The sequence below is a fragment of the Chiloscyllium punctatum genome, chromosome 12, assembly GCF_047496795.1.
Source record: "Chiloscyllium punctatum isolate Juve2018m chromosome 12, sChiPun1.3, whole genome shotgun sequence".
Lineage (NCBI taxonomy): Eukaryota > Metazoa > Chordata > Chondrichthyes > Orectolobiformes > Hemiscylliidae > Chiloscyllium > Chiloscyllium punctatum.
Genome location: NC_092750.1, coordinates 9,396,402 through 9,418,631, shown reverse-complemented (window position 1 = coordinate 9,418,631; position 22,230 = coordinate 9,396,402). Strand labels below are relative to the sequence as shown.

The following is a 22,230-nucleotide window of genomic DNA, read 5'->3' as shown; positions in this document are numbered from 1 at the left end:
GGATCAGTGGGGGGGGAGGGATGGGGGGGGGGAGAGAGGGGGGAACTATGGACCGGGTACAGGAAGGTGGGATTACAAAGGACACCTTGGTATTTTTGGGTCACCATGGACAAGATGGGCCAAATAGCCCCTTTTGTGCTGTATCATTTCTATGGTACTAAAGAAAACTAAAATCTGGCGGGGTGGTTGAGGCAGGAATCCTCACAACCTTTAAAAAATATTTGGATGAGCACTTGAAATGTCAAAACGTTAAAGGCTATTGGCCAAGTGCTCGAAATTAGGATTAGCGTAGCTAGCTCAGCAATCTAATAGACCAAAGGGCCTCATGTGTGCTGTATAACTCTGAAATGGATAAGCACAAATACTTTTGAAAGATGGAACTAATTGATGACTTGTATTGGGTAATTTCCATTGAAGGCTTTCCCTTTTGGTTACAATAATAAGTTTAGTTCTGCATCAATAATGTTTTCTCTCATTCTGATTCAGATCAACCCATCTCAGACAAACAGTTGATGGAATTAGCTGGAAAACTGGGGAGCACATGGCAGAGCTTAGCAATTCAACACCTAGGCTTTAAGGCATATGAAGTTGAGAACTTCGTTTCTGATGGAAACAGTAACCGAGACAAAGCATTTAAAATGTTACAATCTTGGAAATGTCGAGAAAAATGTCCAACAGTCGGGGACCTTATCCATATTCTTGATAAAGCAGATATTGCTACTGATGCATGGTTATTTCTTTGTAATAAAGGCAGTAAATATAACGGTAAGTCTTGTTTTTGGAAACACCAAGATTTGTAAGTGTGTGTGATGCCAGCGTGGAACAGGTTAATGTAGAATTATCCACCTACTCTAAAGGTGGGCTCTTGTGTTACAGAAGTGGGGTCCATACCTCTGGGGAAGGAGATCTGAGTTAGAATTCTATCTGCTCCTGATATATATCAAAACATCTCTGAACAGTTTAATTAAAAATACTTGGTTCAGAGTGGTGTAATAATCTCACTTAATTGACTAATCAGGAAAATATTGAAAACCTCTGCTCCAATCAGCTGATATAGTTCAGTTGGGCAAGTGTTAGACTGAGGATCTAAGCTCTCTAGTTCACTCCTTGGCTTTGATGGACCAAACAGGACATTTCCATTTTCACTTTTGTTTTGAGTATTCTTGGTGCAGTGGCGGTGCCCCTACCTCTGAGCCAGGAGACCTGCGTTCAAGTCCACCTACTCCAAAGCTTTCCATAGCAACTCCGACCAGGTTTATCAGAAAGTATCTATAACAGAGTCAAAACAACAGATGGTAGAATTTGAAATCAATTAATAAATTCTGGAATTGGAAGCTGGCTTAGTAATAGTGACCGTGAAACTGTCATTGATTGTCCTAAAACACAACCTGGTTCACTGATGTTGAACAAAATAAGAGAACAGAGAACAATACAGCACAGGATCAGGCCCTTCAGCCCACCAATCCTGTATGCCTTTCTAAATTAAGTAAGTATCTTCAATTCCCTATCTATTCATGTATCTGTCAAAATGCCTCTTAGATTCATAAATTCATAAGGGATATAGGAGCAGAATTAGGCCATTTGGCCCATCAAGTCTGCCCCACCATTCGATCATGGCTGATATGCTCCTCACCCCCATTTTCCTGCCTTCTCCCCATATCCCTCCAACCCATTACCAATTAAAAATCTGCCTAACACCTCCTTAAATTTACTCACTGTCCCAACATCCACTGCTCTTTGTGGTAGCAAATTTCAGAGATTCACAACCCTTTGGTTAAAGTAATTTCTCCTCAACTCTTTTTAAAATTTGTAACCCCTTATCCTAAGACTGTAACTTCTTGTCCTAGAATGCCCCACATGAGGAAGCATCTGCTCCATGTCTATTTTATCCATGTCTTTTATTGAATACCTCAATTTGAATCCCCTCATCCTTCTCTTAAATGTAGACATTGGTTCAGCTTCTACCACCTCCTCTGACAGCACACTCCAGGTATTTACCACCCTCTGTGCAAAACATCTGTCTCTCACATTTACATCAAATTTTCCCTTTTTTAACCTTATCTGCCCTCTTTACCTCTGACCTCAATGAGACTCCACACCCAAAGCAACATGATTGACTTTGTTATGAAGTTAAAGGTGTATACTATACCTTTAAGAGAGAGTGAATGCTGTTCTGAACTGAGAACTTAGAAGCACCTGTACAAATGATCAGATGGTAGTGCCAGAGTGTACTGGACAATTGAAAATATGTAACAGTTAGGGTGTGAAATAGATGCTTGAGTTGGTTGCTGTTTTGACGCAATTTGAATTTAACCAATCAGTTTAAATTATGCCCCAGGATACTAAAACCCAATCAAATTTGAATTTATTGTTTTGTTGACATCCAACCGATGAGACAATCCAATGTTGGGAATATAAAAATGAGGACATTTTGAAAATTGCAGAGAGAGCAACTGCCATCAATAGAGACTCAAGAAATTAGGAAACACTCTCAATCAAAGGTACTTGTTCATATGAAATTGGCAATAAAAAGAAAGAAGATGACCCAGGGAGATCTTCAGCCGGAAGAAGACAGACACGGAAGATTATAGCGGCTGTGTGGTTTTGAAATTAAATCGATGCAATTTTAATAAGTGTCTTATTGGAACATCATATTGTTATAGAGTTGGAGGCATTTAATAAGCAGTCAAGAGAAAGGGAGGCTTAGAGTTGTGAATAGTTATTGTTTAATGTTCACTTTTAGAGCTAAAAAATAAATTTGAAATTATTTTCTTTAAATAGTGGAATTTGGGAGTTCTCTGTCACTCATATTTAAACAGATTACGAGATGAGGTGAGCTTTTTTTGGGTATTTGGTTGAGTTAGCAGAAGGGTTCACCGCTGTGTCATAATGACTTTTAATGATGTTGGACTTCCCATATCCCAAGTAGACCCATCTCCTTAAGTCAACCAAATAACTAAGGACCTTTCTGATAGAAATTTCAAGTTTCATGCATATTTTACTGCCGAGAAAAATCTGTTTCTCTTCAGAGTTGAGATGCAAATGTTGTCACAAAATGGACTGCCAGTGCAAATGTGAGGCTGTTCAAGGTAAGAACCTACCAGCTTGTGTTCCTGAGATTCCTCTTTGCATTATACACATGATGGGAATTTTTAAGCAAGAGTATATAGTAAAATCTTTTCCAAATCTCCTCATCACCCCACCCCACTGCCAAAAGGTGACATACCTTCCTCCCTTGGTTAATAAGAATTCAAAGATAATTGAGACTTCTCCATGTCAGCAGAACAATTGTGTATGTACCATGATATACCAAACAAAAGGCATATGTATAATTTTAATAAGTCGTCAATCAATGTCACTTATTTTAAGCTTTATCAGAGAGTGGGGTTCATTCACACCATACAAGAGAAGACTGGTGTTACACCACTGGGCAATCATTTGCAGAACTGTCCTACAAAAATTCTGATGGACACTTAGAGTGAGCAATCTAAGCATCATTTGGTAACTGTCAAGGCCAAAATCATTGTCTCTTCGAGAAGCATGGGTTAATAAGGAACAACTAACATGAAACTGTTAAAAGATAAATGAACTCTACTAACTTAATTGTGTCTGTTGATTAGAAAACAGAGTAGATGTCTACAAGGGCAGGTCAGAGGCTAGGAGAACTGTACTATGCAACTCACCTCCTGACTCCCCAAAGCCTTCCTGATGAAGGGCTTATGCCTGAAACATTGATTCTCCAGCTCCTCGGATGCTGCCTGACTGGCTGTGCCTTTCCAGCACCACACTCTCGACTCTGATCTCCAGCATCTGCAGTCCTCACTTCCTCCTCCCCTCATTTACAAAGGCATTAGTCAGGAGTGTGATAGAATACTCCCCACTTGTCTGGATTGGTGCAGCTCCAACAACACTCATGTAGCCTATCACCATTCAGGATAAGCACTCTGCTTGATTGATTGATTAATTGATTTATTGTCACGTGTACCAAAGTACAGTGAAAAGCTTTGTTTGTGAGCAGATCACTTAAGCAGGGATGTACAGGTCAAAGGTAAAAAAAGCAGTCAGGTTATGTTGCACAGGCATGTGCTAGACGAGATCAACATTAGCAAGATCAGCATTATTTGAGGTTAGAGAGTTCATTCATCAGTTCAATAATGTAGCAAACAGTTAACTTAATGCGAGAAGTGGGGTACCTGGGATGAAGAAGGCACTATTAGCACTAATCTAGAGACCCAGCTAATGACTGACAACTGGGTTCAAATCCCACCATAGCAAATAGTGGAATTTAAATCTGGAATTAAGAGTCTAACAATGACCATGAAGCCATTGTTGATTGTTGGGAAAAGAACATCAAGTTCACTAATGTCCTTGATGGAAGAAAACTGTTGTTCTTACCTAGGCAAAAGTGAGGACTGCAGATACTGGAAATCAAATCTACATTAGAGTGGTGCTGGAAAAGCACAGCAGATCAGGCAGGATCTGAGGAGCAGGAAAATTGTTGTTCTTACCTGGTCTGGTCTACATGTGACTCCAGCCCACAGCAATGTGGTTGACCCTTAACGCTCCTCTGGGCTATTAGAGATGGGCAATAAATGCTGGCCCAGCCAGCGACGCCCACATCCTGTGAATAAAAAACACAGCTATATTAGACTTTAAGTATTAACTCTGTTTCTCTCTCTGCCGATGCTGCCAGACCCACTGAGTTTCTCCAGCAATTTCTATTTTTTAACCTAAATTACTAATGTTGTGCTGTTAGCATGTGACTATATTAAGTAAATTGATAAGTATCAGTGTTTCGATGAAAAATAATTTGTGGATGATATTCAACTTTTCTTTTTCTTCAGGACATTTTTTCTCCAACCCCAGTCCCAGTGGATATAGTGAGTAACAAATAGGCTTTCTAACGCAAATATTCTTTCCAGGAATCAGCAAACGTTTTCTCAACAATGACAAATATAATGATACCCATTCTTAAATAGGGTGACCAAAATATAACACAATAATCATAAAGAGCCCATACACTATGGAAGCAAGCCACTTAGCCCATCATCTCCACATCATTCTTCCAATGAGCATTGCATTCCATAAATGCAGCACCCTTTGCATGAGCCAGTTATCCCTTAGGTCTCTTTTAAATCTTACCCCTCTCACCCTAAACCTAGGCTGTCTAGTCCTGGACTCCCCCACCTTATCTCTTTTTTAGAATGCCTCATGATTTTATAAACCTCTATAAGGTCGCCCCTCAGCCTCGAATGCTCCAGGGAAAACAGCCCAAGCCTATTCAGCCTCTCCCTATAGCTCAAACCCTCCAACCCAGCAATCACTTCTCTAGCTTCCCACAGAGTTCTCGGGTACACCTGATCAGGTCCTGGGAATTTATCCACTTTTAACCGTTTCACGACAGCCGTTTCCTTGTAAATCTTTTCTGAACCCTTTCAAGTTTCACAACATTCCTCTTGGCTGATTTTCCTTAAGATTCAACCTTATATCTGATCCTCTGAGCTAAGATAATTTCTCATGACTGTCCTGCTCGTGCCCTTTTTCGACATAGAGTCATAGAGATGTACAACATGGAAACAGACCATTCGGACCAACCCGTCCATGCCGACCAGATATCCCAACCCAATCTAGTCCCACCTGCCAGCACCCGGCCCATATCCCTCCAAACTCTTCCTATTCATATACCCATCCAAATGCCTCTGAAATGTTGCAATTGTACCAGCCTCCACTGGCAACTCATTCCATACACATACCACCCTCTGCGTGAAATAGTTGCCACTTAGGTCTCTTTTATATCTTCCCCCTCTCACCCTAAACCTATGCCCTCTAGTTCTGGACTCCCTAACCCCAGGGAAAAGACGTTGTCTATTTATCCTATCCATGCCCCTCATAATTTTGTAAACCTCTATAAGGTCACCCCTCAGCCTCCGATGCTCCAGGGAAAACAGCCCCAGCCTGTTCAGCCTCTCCCTGTAGCTCAAATCCTCCAACCCTGGCAACATCCTTGTAAATCCTTTCTGAACTCTTTCAAGTTTCACAACATTTTCCAACAGGAAGGAGACCAGAATTGCACACAATATTCCAACAGTGGCCTAACCAATGCCCTGTACAGCCACAACATGATCTCCCAACTTCTGTACTCAATACTCTGACCAATAAAGGAAAGCATACCAAACACCTTCTTCACCATCCTATCTACCTGCGACTCCACTTTCAAGGAGCTATGAATCTGCACTCCAAGGGTCTCTTTGTTCAGCAACACTCCCGAGGACCTTCCCATTAAGTGTATAAGTCCTGCTAAGATTTGCTTTCCCAGAATGCAGCACCTCGCATTTATCTGAATTAAACTCCATCTGCCACTTCTCAGCCCATTGGCCCATCTGGTCCAGATCCTGTTGTAATCTGAGGTAACCCTCTTCGTTGTCCACTACACCTCTAATTTTGGTGTCATCTACAAACTTACTAACTCTACCTCTTATGCTCGCATCCAAATCATTTATGTAAATGATAAAGAGTAGAGGGCCCAGCACTGATCCTTGTGGCACTCCACTGGTCACAGGCCTCCAGTCTGAAAAACAACCCTCCACCACCACCCTCTGTCTTCTACCTTTGAGCCAGTTCTGTATCCAAATGGCTAGTTCTCCCTGTATTCCATGAGATCTAACCTTGCTAATCAGTCTGTCATCAGGAACCTTGTCGAACGCCTTACTGAAGTCCATATCGATCACATCTACTGCTCTGCCCTCACCAATCTTCTTCAAAAACCTCAATCAAGTTTGTGAGACATGATTTCCCATGCACAAAGCCATGTTGACTATCCCTAATCAGTCCTTGCCTTTCCAAATACATGTACATCCTGTCCCTCAGGATTCCCTCCAACAACTTGCCCACCACCGAGGTCAGGCTCCATGGTCTATAGTTCCCTGGCTCGTCTTTATCACCCTTCTTAAACAGTGGCATGTTTGCCAACCTCCAGTCTTCCGGCACCTCACCTGTGACTATCGATGAACAAATATCTCAGCAAGAGGCCCAGCAATCACTTCTCTAGCTTTCCACAGAGTTCTCGGGTACACCTGATCAGGTCCTGGGGATTTATCCACTTTTAACCGTTTCACGACATCCAGCACTTCCTCCTCTGTAATCTGGACATTTTGCAAGATGTCACCATCTATTTCCCTACAGTCTATATCTTCCATATCCTTTTCCATAGTAAATACTGATGCAAAATATTCATTTAGTATCCCCCCCATTTTCTGCGGCTCCACACAAAGGCCGCCTTGCTGATCTTTGAGGGCCCCTATTCTCTCCCTAGTTACCCTTTTGTCCTTAATATATTTGTAAAAACCCTTTGGATTCTCCTTAACCCTATTTGCCAAAGCTATCTCATGTCCCCATTTTGCCCTCCTGATTTCCCTCTTAAGTATACTCCTACTTTCTTTATACTCTTCTAAGGATTCACTCGATCTATCCTGTCTGTACCTGACATATGCTTCCTTCTTTTTCTTAACCAAACCCTCAATTTCTTTAGTCATCCAGCATTCCCTTTCACCCTGACAGGAATATACTTTCTCTGGATTCTTGTTGTCTCATTTCTGAAGGCTTCCCATTTTCCAGCCGTCCCTTTACCGGCGAACGTCTGCCTCCAATCAGCTTTCGAAAGTTCTTCGGTGTTACCTCAGCTCCTTTTCCATCTTTTCTTGACCCCTTCCAAAATGTCAACTCATAGTATTATGGAATCGCGGAATGCCTACAGTGCGGAAGCAGGCCGTTTAGCCCAATGGCTTAACGCCAACCCTCCAAAGAACATTCCTACTACCTTTTTCCCATAACCCTCCGTTTCCAATGGCAATCGACCCAACCACTACATCCATGGATTCTAATACTCTGGAATATCCAGATCCCAGTTATGATCTGTTCCTTCTCCTGAAAGAGTGCAGCAACTCAGTATTTCATGTCTAGAAAAGAAAATACAGTCTGTCAGCTGAGGCTAAGATAGCAAACAAACAGGGGAGAAACCTGTTGTATAATCCAGGCGATCTAAGGGCACTTTGTGTCTGCTTTCATCCACAGATTGTTCAGTTAAAACTGTGATAGTTAAAGCTAATACCATCCAGAAGAAAGGAACTGAAGCTCTGGAAAACCTATTTCAGGAATTATTTGAAAGTGATATCAACCTCCTCTTAAAATTTCGAAAAATTGTTAACTCTATGGAAAGTAAAATTCTGAACATTGTACCAGGATGTGTAGAAGCCCGTCTGCAGATTTTATCTTACACGGCTCTCCTGAAACTCAGCCTGTTACCTGTAAAGGGAGGCTCTGAAGGGATAAAGCAGCTTGCTCCTTTACACCAGAAGCTACAAAATGCTATTGAAGAAGAACTTTCCGATGTGAGCATAACAAGTGAGATGCTTTCTTTCACCAATAATTTCGAAGGTGGATCTTACAGAAAAGCACTAGAATATTTTTGTAAAGGTAGGTCATTGTGAAGGGTGGAATTACAGAGGTAACATGAATAAGATACGAAGAACAGTAAGGAAGGACCAGTCTAACTTTGAATGATCTCCTCCATCTAATGTCACCATAGCAGTAGAGAACTTTCAGGTACTCCCTCATTCGAGCGAGAGAGAGAGAGAGACAGAGAGAAAGTGTTCAAAAAAGATTTATAAGGATGTTGCCAGGGTTGGAGGGTTTGAGCTATAGGGAGAGGCTGAATAGGCTGGGGCCATTTTCCCTGTAGAGGCTGAGGGGTATTCTTATCCAGGGTTATAAAATCATGAGGGACGTGGATAGAGTAAATACACAAGATCTTTTCCCCATGGTAGATAGAGTTCAAAACTAGAGGGCACATGTTTAAGGTGAGAGGGGAAAAATTTAAAAGGGACCTAAGGGGCAAGTTTTTCATGCAGAGGGTGGTGTGTGTATGGAATGAGCTGCCAGAGGAAGTGGTGGAGGCTGGTACAATCACAACATTTAAAAGGCATCTGGATGGGTATATGAATAGGAATGGTTTGGAGGGATATGGGCCACGTGCTAGCAAATGGGATGAGATTAGATTAGGATATCTGGTTGGCATGGACGAGTTGGACTGAAGGGTCCGTTTGTGTGCTGTACATCTCTAGGACTCTATCATTCTAAGTTTCACGTTCAGAGACAGACTGAAAAGGCAGCAAGATAGAGTGGAAAAGTCAAAGAGGCTGAGGGACAAAGTGTAAATGTCAAAGTGAGGGAGAGAGAGAGAAAGTGGAAAATGCAGAGTTGAAGAGACAAAGAGAATTGAGACAAAAACCATTAAAGCCGATGTTTAAGAAAGACTGGTGACTATTATCTAAACTGAATTTCTACACTATTTTTGTTTATATTTAATGTTTCATTCTATTTTGAAAATTATTTCAATTAGGAACGCACAACGTTACCCTAGAATGGTACAGTATTTCAACTTGTACTTTGGTTTCTTTTGGCAAGAAAATGTCTGAAGGAACCTAACTCTAGATTTAACATTGATTCCTATTGGAAGCTGTAATTCAATTAAAGTTGTCTCACTTAAAGTAGCATTTTCTGTTAGTACTATCTTAACTTTTAAATGAGGACATCTTGTTATTCTCTTATTCCAGAATAAGTGTTTGATATCTTCTCATTCAGCTGTTGTGCCCCATTGTAATTTATGTCGCTCCTTCAACATTGCCAGTACTTGCTAGATGACAGAATTAGAACAAGGTAACAAAATCAAATTAAATCTTGAAAGGGAAATAAATGATAAAATTTGATCTAATAATACTAAAGGTAATTACGAGACATTTTGACGGTATAGCAAGTAGATTAGCTGGGCAAGTAAAAATGTGAAATTGCCTGTCAGAAAATGTTAACCAAATTAGAAAGATCTATTATAAGCAAAAGAGTTGCTCAACTAAGTGCGTGGAATTCCTGCAGTGTAGAAGCAGGCCATTCAGCCCATTCCAACCCTCCAAAGAGCATCCAATCCAGACCCACCTCATCTCTACAATGCTGCATTTCCCATGGCTAGCCCACACATCCCTAGACACTACAGGCAAATTAGCACAGTCAATCCACCGAAGCTGGGCATCTTTGGACTGTGCAAGGAAACCCACGCAGACACGGGGGGGGGGGGGGGGGGGGGGGGGGGGAGAATGTGCAAACTCCACACAGACAGTCACCTGAGGTTGGAATTGAACCCAGGTCCCTGGTGCTAGTGCTAACCACTGAGCCACCGCGTTATCCCCAAATGCAGGGCCCCTTAAAGAAAGAAGCTGTACTAATTGGTGAAGGCTTGGTAGAAATACTAAATAAAGGAAGGAATCTTCCACTTTTTGCTCCAAGTGCAGAGCAGAGAGTGAAAACTGGAGGGTCGCCCCATCACCCTCTAGATACCCTCTAGGGGTGGCATGGTGGCTCAGTGGTTAGCCCTGTTGCCTCACAGTGCCAGGGAACCAGTTTCAATTCCAGCCTTGGATGACTATCTCTGTGGAGTTTGCACGTTCTCCCCGTGTCTGTGTGGGTTTCCTCCAGGTGCTCCGGCTTCCTCCCACAATCCAAAGATGTGCGGGTCAGGTGAATTGGCCATGCTAAATTGCCCATTGTGTTAGGTGCATTAGTCAGGGGTAAACATAGGATAGGGGAATGGGTCTGGGTGGGTTACTCTTCGGGGGGGGTGGGTGTGGACTTGTTGGGCCGAAGGGCCTGTTTCCACACTGTAGGGAATCTTATTCTAAATGCTCCGCCTGGTGGACTTTCCATACAGCTCACGTCCTGGGATAAGAGTGTCCTGCTCTCCTGGAAGCTGCCAGCCAAGTAGAACTTGGTAGTATGTCTGTTTGGAATTACAGGAAGGTGCAGGAAGAAAGGACATTACCTCCGGACAGAGAGCTAAGTTTTCTCTTTGTATTCATTCATGGGAAGAGGGCACTTCTGGCTAGGCCAGCCTTTATTGGCCATTACTAATTGATGTTGAGAGTCAATCACATTGCTATGGTTCTGGAGTCACATGTAGGCCAGGCAGGGTAAAGGTGTCATTTTCTTTCAGTAAAGGGCATTAGTGAACTAAATGGGTTTTTCTGATATTGGATTCACAGACATCATTAGACTCTTAATTCCAGATTTGTACTGAAAATTGGATTGTTATTCCATCTCTACCATGACAGGATTTGAACCTAGGCCCCCTGAGCATTATCTGGGTCTCTGGAATAATAGCCCAGCAATAATCTCTTTTGTTCTTTGTTGCTTAATCCTGCTGGGCCCTCACCTCCCTTGGCTTTAAGCTGATGGAAGTTGAGTTCCAGCTGGTGGAAGTATGCTGCATGTGGTTGGGAAAGGGGTTCCAGGGTTTTGATCCAGTAAAATGGCAGATGGATCTGGGCATGCAGGTCCACAGTTCCCTAAAAGTGACAACACAGATGGCTGAGATTAATAAGGCATACAGCATGATTGCCTTCATCAGGTGGGGCATGGAGTACAAGAGTTGGCAAACCATGTTGCAGCTGTATAAAACCGTTGTTAGGATGCATTTGGAGTATTGTGTGCAGTTTTGATCGCGGAAGGACGTGGAAGCTTTGGAGAGAGTGCAGAGAAGGTTCACCAGGATGTTGCCTGGACTCAAGGACATTGACAATGAGGAAAGGTTAAACAGACCAGGATTGTTTTCACTGGAAAGATGGCAGCTGAGAGGAGGCCTGATAGAGGTCTCCAAAATTACAGAAGCATAGACAGAGTGGATAGTCAGAGACTTTTTCCCTAGGGTGGAAATTTCAATTGCAAGGGGACACAGATTCAAGGTGGGGGGGGGGGGGGGGAGGTGTAGTTTAAGGGAGCTGTGTGAGGGAAGGCTTTCACACAGAGATATAGGAGCCTGGAACGCACTGCCAGATGAGATGGTGGAAATAGACACATTGGCAACATTTAAGAGGCTGGTTGGTTACATGAACAATGAGGGAGTAGAGGGATACGGACCAAATAAGGGCAGAAGCTTTGTTTTTTAGTTTAGCTAGGACATGATGATTGGCCCAGGTTTGGAGGGCCAAAGGGCGTGTTCCTGTGGTGTTCTTCTCTCTTTTTGTTCTTTGTTGCTTAATCCTGCTGGGCCCTCACCTCCCTTGGCTTTAGCTGATGGAAGTTGAGTTCCAGCTGGTGGAAGTATGCTACATGTGGTTGGGAAAGGGGTTCCAGGGTTTTGATCCAGTAAAATAGGCAGAGAGACAAATCGTAAACAATGATGTTAAATACTTAATGCTTTGTTATCCCACAATATAATCTCAAGGCCAAACGTATCTCTCTACCAAAGTATACATGTTAAATGGGAGGAGAAAGACAGCTTAATTTCTTGCTTTCCTCCAACTTGCACAGGCCTTTTCCTATCCATTCATCATCATCTTTTTTCTAGATATTTTTTAATGAAACAACCTGTTCAGACAAAACTATGAAGTAATGATGACTTGAAGCTGGGCTGATGTGGCCACAAGAGTCTCCTTTCTCTGTCATTAGAAACCTTAGTCAAACCTCCTGTGTCACTGAGACAGTAAAAACATGTGGAATGATTAGATTCCCTACAGTGTGGAAACGGGCTCTTTGGGTCAACAGGTCCACACCAATCCTCTGAGGAGCAACCCACCCTCTTCTGACTAATGCACCTAACACTATGGACAATTTAACATGGGCCAAATCATCTGACCTGCACAGCTTTGGACTGTGGGAGGAAACCGGAGCACCGAGAGGGAACTCACACCAACACAGGGAGAATCTACAAACTCCACACAGACAGTCACTCAAGGCTGGAATTGAGCCTAGGATACTGGTGTTGTGAGGCAGCAGTGCTAACCCCCATTCAGGCAAATGTTGTTGGAGAGCTAAATAAATGAGAGCATGCAGACAGAAATCAGTATCTAGTGGAATTTCACATAACTGTGTCCTTAGTTGTTTTTTATTTTCACTGGAATGTAAAAGTAAAGTCACCATGGTCCTACCAGACCATAGGGTTGCAATCTCATAAGAGAAAGATTGCTTTTGGTGGTTTAACCTGTTGGTCACTACGGAAAAGAGGAACAGTTCAGAAGGTGAGTCCTTTATGCTGGTACAGGAATTGAACCCATTGTGTTGGTCATTGCTCTACCTTTTAAAAAAAAAGCTGACCAGCTTACTGAGCTAACCAGTTAGATTAGCTTACATTTTCTTTAGAGTGACTTTAAAGTGCAGAAAACTAATTTAAAAAAATGAAATTGACAGAGAAAGGGAAAACAGATTATAACGGCTAGCCAAAGTCAAGGAATAGATTTCCGAAGCTGTCATAATTATAAAAGAAACTGCAATACAGGTTTCCCCTGGTATCCGAAAGTACAGCGTTCCAATGAAACCTTTCGTAAGCTGAAATGGTGTAAAACGAAGAAGCATTCATTTATATGGGAAAAATTTCACCCTTTCTTCCTAAAAGTGAAAATCCTTTTCGGATTTCTTTCAGTTATCAAAAAGAGGTACTAACGTTGGTCTTTTGTAAACGCGAAGTTGCGTAAAGCAAATTTTCGAAAAGCAGGGGATACCTGTTCTTCAGTGTACAAATAAATACAATATGTTGCAAACTGTCGGTCGCCTTCATTCACAAAATAAAAATGAAAGGTCTACTACACTCTGCAGTTCATATTCAAGTCTATTGATCATGTGTTGTACACTTGAGTTCATTAAATTTTGAATAATTTACAAACTATTTATAGGTTTCACAAAGTATCAGGTTAGGCTGTCTTATTATCTATACATTCTGAATTTTATTTGTGGAATAGTGTCTCTCCTTAATTCCATTGCATGCTTACTTTGTATGGTTTCAACAAGAGATAGGGGATGCAACTGAAGGGTGACCTTATAGAGGCTTATAAAATCATGAATGGCATGGATAGGGTGAATAGCCAAGAACCTTTTCCCAGGGTAGGAGAGTCCAAACCTAGATGGCATAGGTTTAAGGTGAGAGGGGAAAGATTTCAAAGGGACCTGAGGGGCAACGTTTTCATACAGTGGGTGGTGTGTGTATGGACTGAGTTGCCATAGGAAGTGGTGGGTTTGGTGCAATAACAACTACTAAAGTGCATCAGGTTGGATATGTGTATAGGAAGGGTTTAGAGGAAAATAGGTCAACTGCTGGCGAATGGGACTAGATTAGTTTAGGATATGTGGTCGGTGTGGACGAGTTAGACCAAAGGATCTGTTTCCGTGCTGTTTATCTGAATGACTCTATGACTCTATAAGAGGTGGATTCAAGAACTTTCTTGTGACTCCCAGGCAGATTTTTCATAACCTTTAGTAGTGGAATACATATTCAATTGTTTACTTATGTCAGGATAGCTTTGGTTTGTGTTGCCTAATAGTTAGTTACATCTTAGAGTTTCAAAAGAGGACAGGATGTAGACTTCATGAGTCACACATCCCACCATTGGATTCAATGGTCTTGTTGAGCATGGTTGAGCATGCTGTTGTTTGATAGTCCTGTGAACAAGACTTTCTATCACTTTCAGATTATCAATATTGGACCAATGGGATGGCAATGAACTGGATTGGACTTGTCCTGCTTTGGTGAACAGGACATAATTGGGTGACCATTCACATTGCTGGGAAAAGGTCAGTGCTGTAGCTGTACTCGAGCAGTTTGTGTGGAGACGTAGCTAACTATGGAGCACAGGTCTTCAGTACTGTTGCTGGAACATTGACATGGCTTGTAAGCGTCTGCTACATCCAGTGCCTTTATCTGTTTCTTGATTTGTTATGAAATGAACTGGGTAAGAAATGGCACTGACCATATCTGAGAGCCTTCATAGGTGATGAAGTGAACCATCTAGCCAGGATGTCATCTGAAGGCTATTGCAAACATTTTACCTTTGCCATTTGAACTGTGTGCTCAACTCCATTGACATTGAAGAAGGTAAAATTCAGGAAGCTCCTACCTTTCTTTACTTCCCCAACACCCATCATGACTAGATGTGACAGCATTGTGGATCTTTGATCTGATTCATCAATTCTTAGTTTAGCGGTATTGGCTTTTGATCTTCCAGAATTTCCTAGACTCTAGAATGGTCCCTGGAAAGCAGGAAGGGTGACCCTGCGGTTCAACAATGAAGGGAAAACGAAAAATAGAGAACTTCAGGTCAGGTCATCTGGCATCAATAAATATTCTTGTGAGATGTTCTGATTTGTATAAAATGGAAAACTTTGACAAAATGTGCCTCTTTTTCAGCAATTATGCAAGTTGTGTACAAACAACAATTAGAAATGTCTGTTACAAGGGAACTACACGGAAAATCATACATTTCAGCATGAATTTATGGAAGGAAATGCAGATTTGTCAAATTTGTTAGGTTTTTTTTGATGATTCAACTAATAAGTAGATAAGGGACGATCAGTGGATGTAATACATTTGGAATCTCAAAAGTAAGCTACTGTAGAAGAGATTGTTGAGTGCAATTAGAAGTTATGGGATGAGGCTAATATATCAGCATGGATTGAGAGCTGGTTAATGATAAGAAAAACAAAGAGTAGAGATAAGCAGTTCATTTTTTGGGATGGGTGACTGTAGCCAGTGGTGTACCACAGCGTCTGAGCTTGGGTCTCACATCCAGAGAATTTATATCAATGACTTAGGTGAAGGATTGACCATGATACATTTCACTTTGATGATATTTTTTGGTTTGGGTAAGTGTACTGTGAATAGCGTACGAAGCAGTTGCAAAACTTTTCAGATAATTATCTGAGCGGGCAAAAATAAGGTAGATGGAATATAATTCGGAGAAATTTGAAGTTAGTCACTTGGTAGAAAAAAATCAAAAACATTAGAATTTTTAAATAAATGAGAAATTGGGAAACATGAGTATTTGGAGAGATCCAAGCTTCCTTGTAACCAAATTACTGAAAGTTGACAGGTACAACAAACAACTGGGAAAGAATATGGTACATTAGCTTTAATTGGAAAGCAATTGGTGTTTAATAGTACAGGAACCTTACTGTCATTACATAGGACTTAGGTAGTACCAAATTTGGAGTTCTGTATAAAGTTTGGGTCTCCCTACTTAAGAAAGGAAATATTTGCCTTAGAAGGAGAGTAGCAAGGGTTCACTGAAGTAATTTCTGGAGTGAGAGGATTGTCCGGAGTAGAGATTGAACAAATTAGATCTATATTCTGATATCTTTATCCCACGGTTCTTAATCTTATGGTTGAAATGCAAGAAGTGTCCGACTCTGATTTTGCCTGGGGAGCTTCATTATGTGCATGACAATCTCATCTCTGCCCCTTAAGAAGAGAATCTTCAAGCATTGCTTAACGATTTCACGAAAGCATGCCAAAGAATTAGTGTCAGCCTGAACCTCAAGAAGACTCAAGTCCTTTCCCAACCAGGACACATTCTAATTCATCTCTCCATTAAAACAAATGGAGAAATCCAAACTACCAGAGAAGCTACTTCTCATCTAAGGCTGACATTGATGTGGAGATTCAGCATTGCCTCCAATCTGTGAGCATTGCCTTTGAATATCTAAGGATGAGAAAAGTCGATGACCGTGACAACCGTGCTCATACCAGGATCCTTGTGGATAAGGCAGTCGTCCTTCTGATTCTCCTGCATGGCTGTGAAACTTGGACTACATATAGACACCAACGCAAGGCCCTTGCGTTGATGCTGTTTGAGATGGATTCTCCACATCAGTGGGAGGACAGGTATACTATCAGTGTCCTTATAGCAGCTAACAGCAGCAGCTTCAAGGCCACAATCATTCAAAATCAACTCCGCTGGGCCGGACACCTGTTTAAGGTGCCTGAGTTCTGATGGCCAAAGCAAATCTTCAGCTGTTCAAGGAAGGCACTTGAACAAGAGAACAAAGCAAGTGTTTCTAAGACTCTGTGATGGCTTCCCTCAAGAAATGCATCACAGACATTAATGCACAGGGTACCCTCGTTTGGAAGAAACTAACTTGGAGAAATCTCCTGTATGAAGGGACGCCATTCTTTGGTGAAGTACAAAGTATGGAGAAGGAACTGGAGAAAAGCATGCCAACGATCTTGAGGCCAGTGCAAGCACTGGCTAAACATATGAGTGGAGTTGTGGCTCTAGAACTGGGGTTATCAGGTGCACAATGACCAGTGACATGGAATTTCCCTAGGGTGTGGACAATCATACTCGTTAGTGAGTGGTTGCCATCGTCGACAATATTCTTCATTGTTTAGAAGATGATTTAAATATAAATGAAGATGATGAAAAGTATAAAATTTTTAAGAGACTTGATAGGGTAGATGCTGGGAGGCAGTTTCCATTGTCTTTGGTATCTAGAACAAGTGGGGAACTGTCTTAAGATGAGGGGTTTGATAATTTGGGACTCAGATGAGGAAACATTTCAGTCAAAAGATTATGAATCTTTTGAATTCTCCACCGATGTGAGCAGACAGAAAGGTCTGTTTCAACTCAACAAAATAGGTGACAGATATTTGCTATTTCATATTTCAGGGCAGTGCCCTGATCAATCAGAGATAGCTTGCCTGGTGAAATGTATTCTTCATCAAACAGTTCAGACACATTTGCAGAGCAGATGGCACTTGAACCCAGCACCTCTCATCAGAGGTGGGGACAAGGCCTCCCCTCCCTCGTTTAAAATTTAAGACAAGCTTGGCTGTTAGCTGTCAATCAGAATTAACTGGTGCATTCTCCATGGAAGCACCTCTACCATCTGAGCCCACTTGCCAGCCAATCACGCTCTCTCTTCTCAAAGAGATTAGATGTTGGTTGCTCTCTTAAATTTCGATTCTTGCAAAATGTCCTGATGAATGCAAGATGGGAAACCTTGACAAACCATGTCCTTTTTCTCCCTGCAGTACTCAAGTTTTGTCTTACCAGATGATAATTTAGATATATGGATACTGTTGGGAATTATAGGAGGAAGAATACCTATGATCTTACTAACTGGTGAAGATAGCTCAAGAAACAAACTATGGATAACTGCCCCTAGTTCTTGGTTCTTAAGAGTCGTAGAGCATGGCAACAGACCCTTCGGTCCAACTAGTCCATGCCAAACCTAATCCCAAACTAAACTAGTCCCACTTGCCTGCTCCTGGCCCCATCCCTCCAAATGTGAATGGAATGAGCTCCCAGAGGAGGTGGTGGAGGCTGGTAATTGCAATACTTAAGAGGCATCTGGATAGGTATATGAATAGGAAGGGTTTGGAGGGATATGGGTCGGGTGCTGGCAGGTGTGATTAGATTGGGTTGGGATATCTGGTCAGTATGGACGGGTTGGACCGAGGGGTCTGTTTCCATGCTGTACATTTCTATGACTCTATATACTTATCCAAATGTCTTTTAAATGTTGTAATTGTGCCCATGCGCACCACATCGTCAGGATGTTCATTCCACATGCATACTCTGTGTAAAAACATTTGCCTCTCATGTCTTTTTAAAATCTTTCTCCTCTCAATTTAAAAATATACCCCCAGTCTTGAAATCGCCTATCCCAGGGAAAAGACAGCCACCAGTAACACTATTTATACCCCTCATGATTTTATAAACTTCTATAAAGTCACCTCTCAATTTCCTATGCTCCAGTGAAAAGATTCCTAGCCTATCTTTATAACTCTAACCTTCTATTCCAAGCAATGGGCGGCACGGTGGCACAGTGGTTAGCACTGCTGCCTCACAGCGCCAGAGACCCGTGTTCAATTCCTGCCTCAGGCGACTGACTGTGTGGAGTTTGCACGTTCTCCCCGTGTCTGCGTGGGTTTCCTCCGGGTGCTCTGGTTTCCTCCCACAGTCCAAAGATGTGCAGGTTAGGTGAATTGGCCATGCTAAATTGCCCGTAGTGTTAGGTAAGGGGTAAATGTAGGGGTATGGGTGGGTTACGCTTTGGTGGGGCGGTGTGGACTTGTTGGGCCGAAGGGCCTGTTTCCACACTGTAAGTAATCTAATCTAAAAACAACATTTTGGTAACTCTTTTCTGAACCCTCTCCAGCTTAATAATACCCTTCCTATAAATGGGGGACTAGACACAGTGTTCCAGAAGCAGCCTCACCAATGTCCTGTACAATCTCAACATGACTTCCTAACTCTTTCTTATGACCTTATAAACTATCTTGATTCTTGATCATTGTAGCTCAACCATCTGTTTTAGGTCTAAACCAGGATTGAAAAGTGATAACATTCACCTCAATCTCTTTCGAGTCTGCACTGAAAGTCTGTTCTGACTTTTCTGTTGAATGTTGTCTTATGTTTCAGGATTTGCTATTGATGATATGCTCCCAATCATCAAAAAACCAAAACAATTCCAGAATATTGATTATCTATGTATTGATATCAAAAATGACCCATGGACAACCTTAAGTGATCTGAAGAGAGAATTTGTGAAGCGACGACACAGAAAACTACATGAATTCCAAAGGAAAGTATTAAAAGGAGAACCAATGAGCAAAAGTGATTACAGCCTTAATATTATGTTAATTGATAATGTTTTAAATAAACCTGATGGCAAGTGTGGAAAAAAATTCAAGAAAGACACAGATAAAGAATTACCAGGTAAGGGAAACACATTAATGTTAATTGAGATGGAACTGCCAAATGTAGGTTACATTATATTCTTCTTTCAGATGTATAAATGTGCCAATATTACACCAACTTTGACCATAAGATATAGGAGCCGAATTAGGCCATTTGGCCTATCACGTGTACTCCACCATTTGACCATGGCTGCTACATTTATCAACCTTACTCTCCTGCTTTCTGCCTTTAACCCTTGACCCCCTTACCAAGCAAGAACCTATCTATCCATGTCTTGAATACACTCACTGATGTGGCTCCACAGCCTTCTTCAGCAATTTCGCCTGGCTGAAGAAATCCTCCTCATCTCAGTTCTCAAGGCATCCAGACACTGTGCAGCTGTGCCCTTGGGTCCTAGTCTCTCCTACTGGTAGAAATGTCTTCTTCATGTCTACGCTATCCAGGCCTCTCAGTATTCTGCAAGTTTCAATCAGATCCTTATCCTTCTAAACTCCATTGAGTACAGACCCAGAGTCCTCAACCACTCCTCATATGACAAGCCCTTCATCCCCAGGATCATTCTTGTGAACCTCCTCAGGAGCCCTCCAACTCCTTCAATACAGGGCCCAAAACTGCTCACAATATTCCAAATGTAGTCTGACCAGAGCCTTATATTGTCTCAGCAGTACGTCTTTGCTTTTGTATTGTAGCCCTTTTGAAATGAATGCTAATATTGCATTCGCCTTCCTAGGTGCCAACTGAACCTGCATGTTAACCTGAAGAGGATCCTAAACTATGACTCCCTTTATGCTTCAGATTTGTGAAACCTTTCCCCATTTAGAAAATAGTTTATGGCTCACTTTTTCCTGCTAAAGTGAAAAACCCACACTTACCCACATTGTACTCCATCCACCACTTCTTTGCCCAATCTCTTTACTTGTCCAAATCCTTCTGCAACCTTCCTGTTCCCTCAATATTACCTGTCCCTCCACCTATTTTTGTGTCATCTCCAAACTTAGCAACAATGCCCTCAATTCATTCGTCTAGATAGTTAACTTTTGATATGAATAATTGCGGTTCCATCAAGGGCCCTTCCAGAATTCCACTAGTCACAGCTGCCATCCTGAAAGAGACTCCTTTGTCTCTACTCTCTGTCTTCTGCCAGTCTGTCAATCCTCTATTCATGCCAGAACCCTACCCCTAACACTATGGGCCTTAGTTAGTAGCCTCCTATGTGACATCTTTCCAGTTTTTCTGGCAATACAAATATATCACGTCCACTGGCTCTCCCTTGTCTAACTTGCTCATTACCTCATCAAAGAATTCTAATAGACATATCAGACATGACCTCCCCTTGACGAAGCTGTGCTGACTCAACCAGATTTTACATGGACTTCCAAGTACTCCACAATCTCATCCTTCATAAATGTCTCTAAAATCTTACCAATGACTGAGGTCAGGCTAACTGGCCTACAGTTTCTTGTTTCCTGCCTGCCTCCCTTCTTAGACAGAACTGTTACATTAGCCATTTTCCAGTCCTCTGGGACTCTCCCTGACTCCAGTGATTCATGAAAGATCACCACCAATGCCTCCACAATCTCCTCAGCTGTCTCCATCAGAACTCTAGGATGTAGTCCACCTGGTCTGGGTGATTTATCCACCTTTCAGCTTCCCCAGCAGCTTCTCTTAGTGGTAGCCACTACTCTCAGCTCTGTCCTATGTCTCTCTTGAAGTTCTGGTTTGCTACTGCTTTCTTCTACGGCGAAGACTAATGCCACAAAGTACCTATCCAGTTCCTCAGTCATTAATTTGTTCCCCATTACTATTCCTCCAGCCTCATTTTCCAGTGGTCCAATGTCCACGCTTGCCTCTCTCTCCTACCTTTTAGATATCTAAAAAAAGACTCTGGCAATCTTCTTTTATATTACTAGCTTGTTTATTCTTATATTTCATCTTCTCCCCCATTATTGCTTTTTAGCTATCCCCTGCTGGTTTATAAAGGTTTCTTAGTCCTCTGGCTTCCCACTAATCTTCACCATATTGTATACTTTTCCTTTGCTATTTTGCTGTCCTTGTCTTCTCTCATCAGCCATAGTTGCCTTGCCTTTCCTGTTCCTTCTTCCTTGGAATGAATTCCTACTTTGCCTCTCAAATTACCATTGCAGCTCCACCATCTTCCCTGCTCGGCTCCATCCCAATCACCTCTGGCCAGCTCCTCCCTCATGTCTTTATAGTTCCCTTTACTCAATTGTAATACAGTTGCATCTGATTCCAGCTTCTCCCTCTCAAACTGCAAGGTGAATTCAATCATATTATGGTCACTGCTCCCTAGGGGTTCCTTCACCTTAAATTCCCTAATCACATCTGCTTTCATTACACATCACCAAAATCCAGACTTGCCTGTTCCCTAGTGGGCTCCACCACAAGCTGCTCCAAAACAAAATCCTGTAGACATTCCTTGAATTTCTTTTGTTAGGATCAACTACCACCTGACTTTCCCAGGCATTCATATTGAAGTCTCCCATGGTTATTGCAATAGTGCCTTTCTTACAATTCAATCCTCTGATTTATTTTCTTCCTCACGCCCTGATTACTGCTGGGAGGCCTGTACTCAATTCCCATCAGGATCTTTCTCCCTTTACGATTCCTCTACTCTACCCATACAGATTCTATGCCTTCTGACTCATTATTATTTCTTGCTATTGATTAAGTTTCATTTCTTACCAATAAGTCAACC

General features: G+C 41.9%; 1 protein-coding gene across 2 annotated transcripts in view; it reads left to right on the top strand.

Moving 5' to 3' along the window:
- Positions 1 to 22,230, top strand: part of LOC140483587 (uncharacterized) — a 44,546-nt gene that overhangs the window by 9,991 nt on the left and 12,325 nt on the right. The window contains exons 1-4 of one of the 2 annotated variants that reach the window (XM_072581817.1): positions 669 to 3,089; positions 4,845 to 4,880; positions 8,071 to 8,472; positions 19,236 to 19,532. In XM_072581817.1, coding sequence (XP_072437918.1) covers positions 2,990 to 3,089; positions 4,845 to 4,880; positions 8,071 to 8,472; positions 19,236 to 19,532 — 835 coding nt within the window. In that variant the 5' untranslated portion in view covers positions 669 to 2,989. Of the gene's footprint in view, positions 1 to 486; positions 3,090 to 4,844; positions 4,881 to 8,070; positions 8,473 to 19,235; positions 19,533 to 22,230 lie in introns of those variants that run through there. The other variant, XM_072581818.1, reaches the window with a different exon arrangement.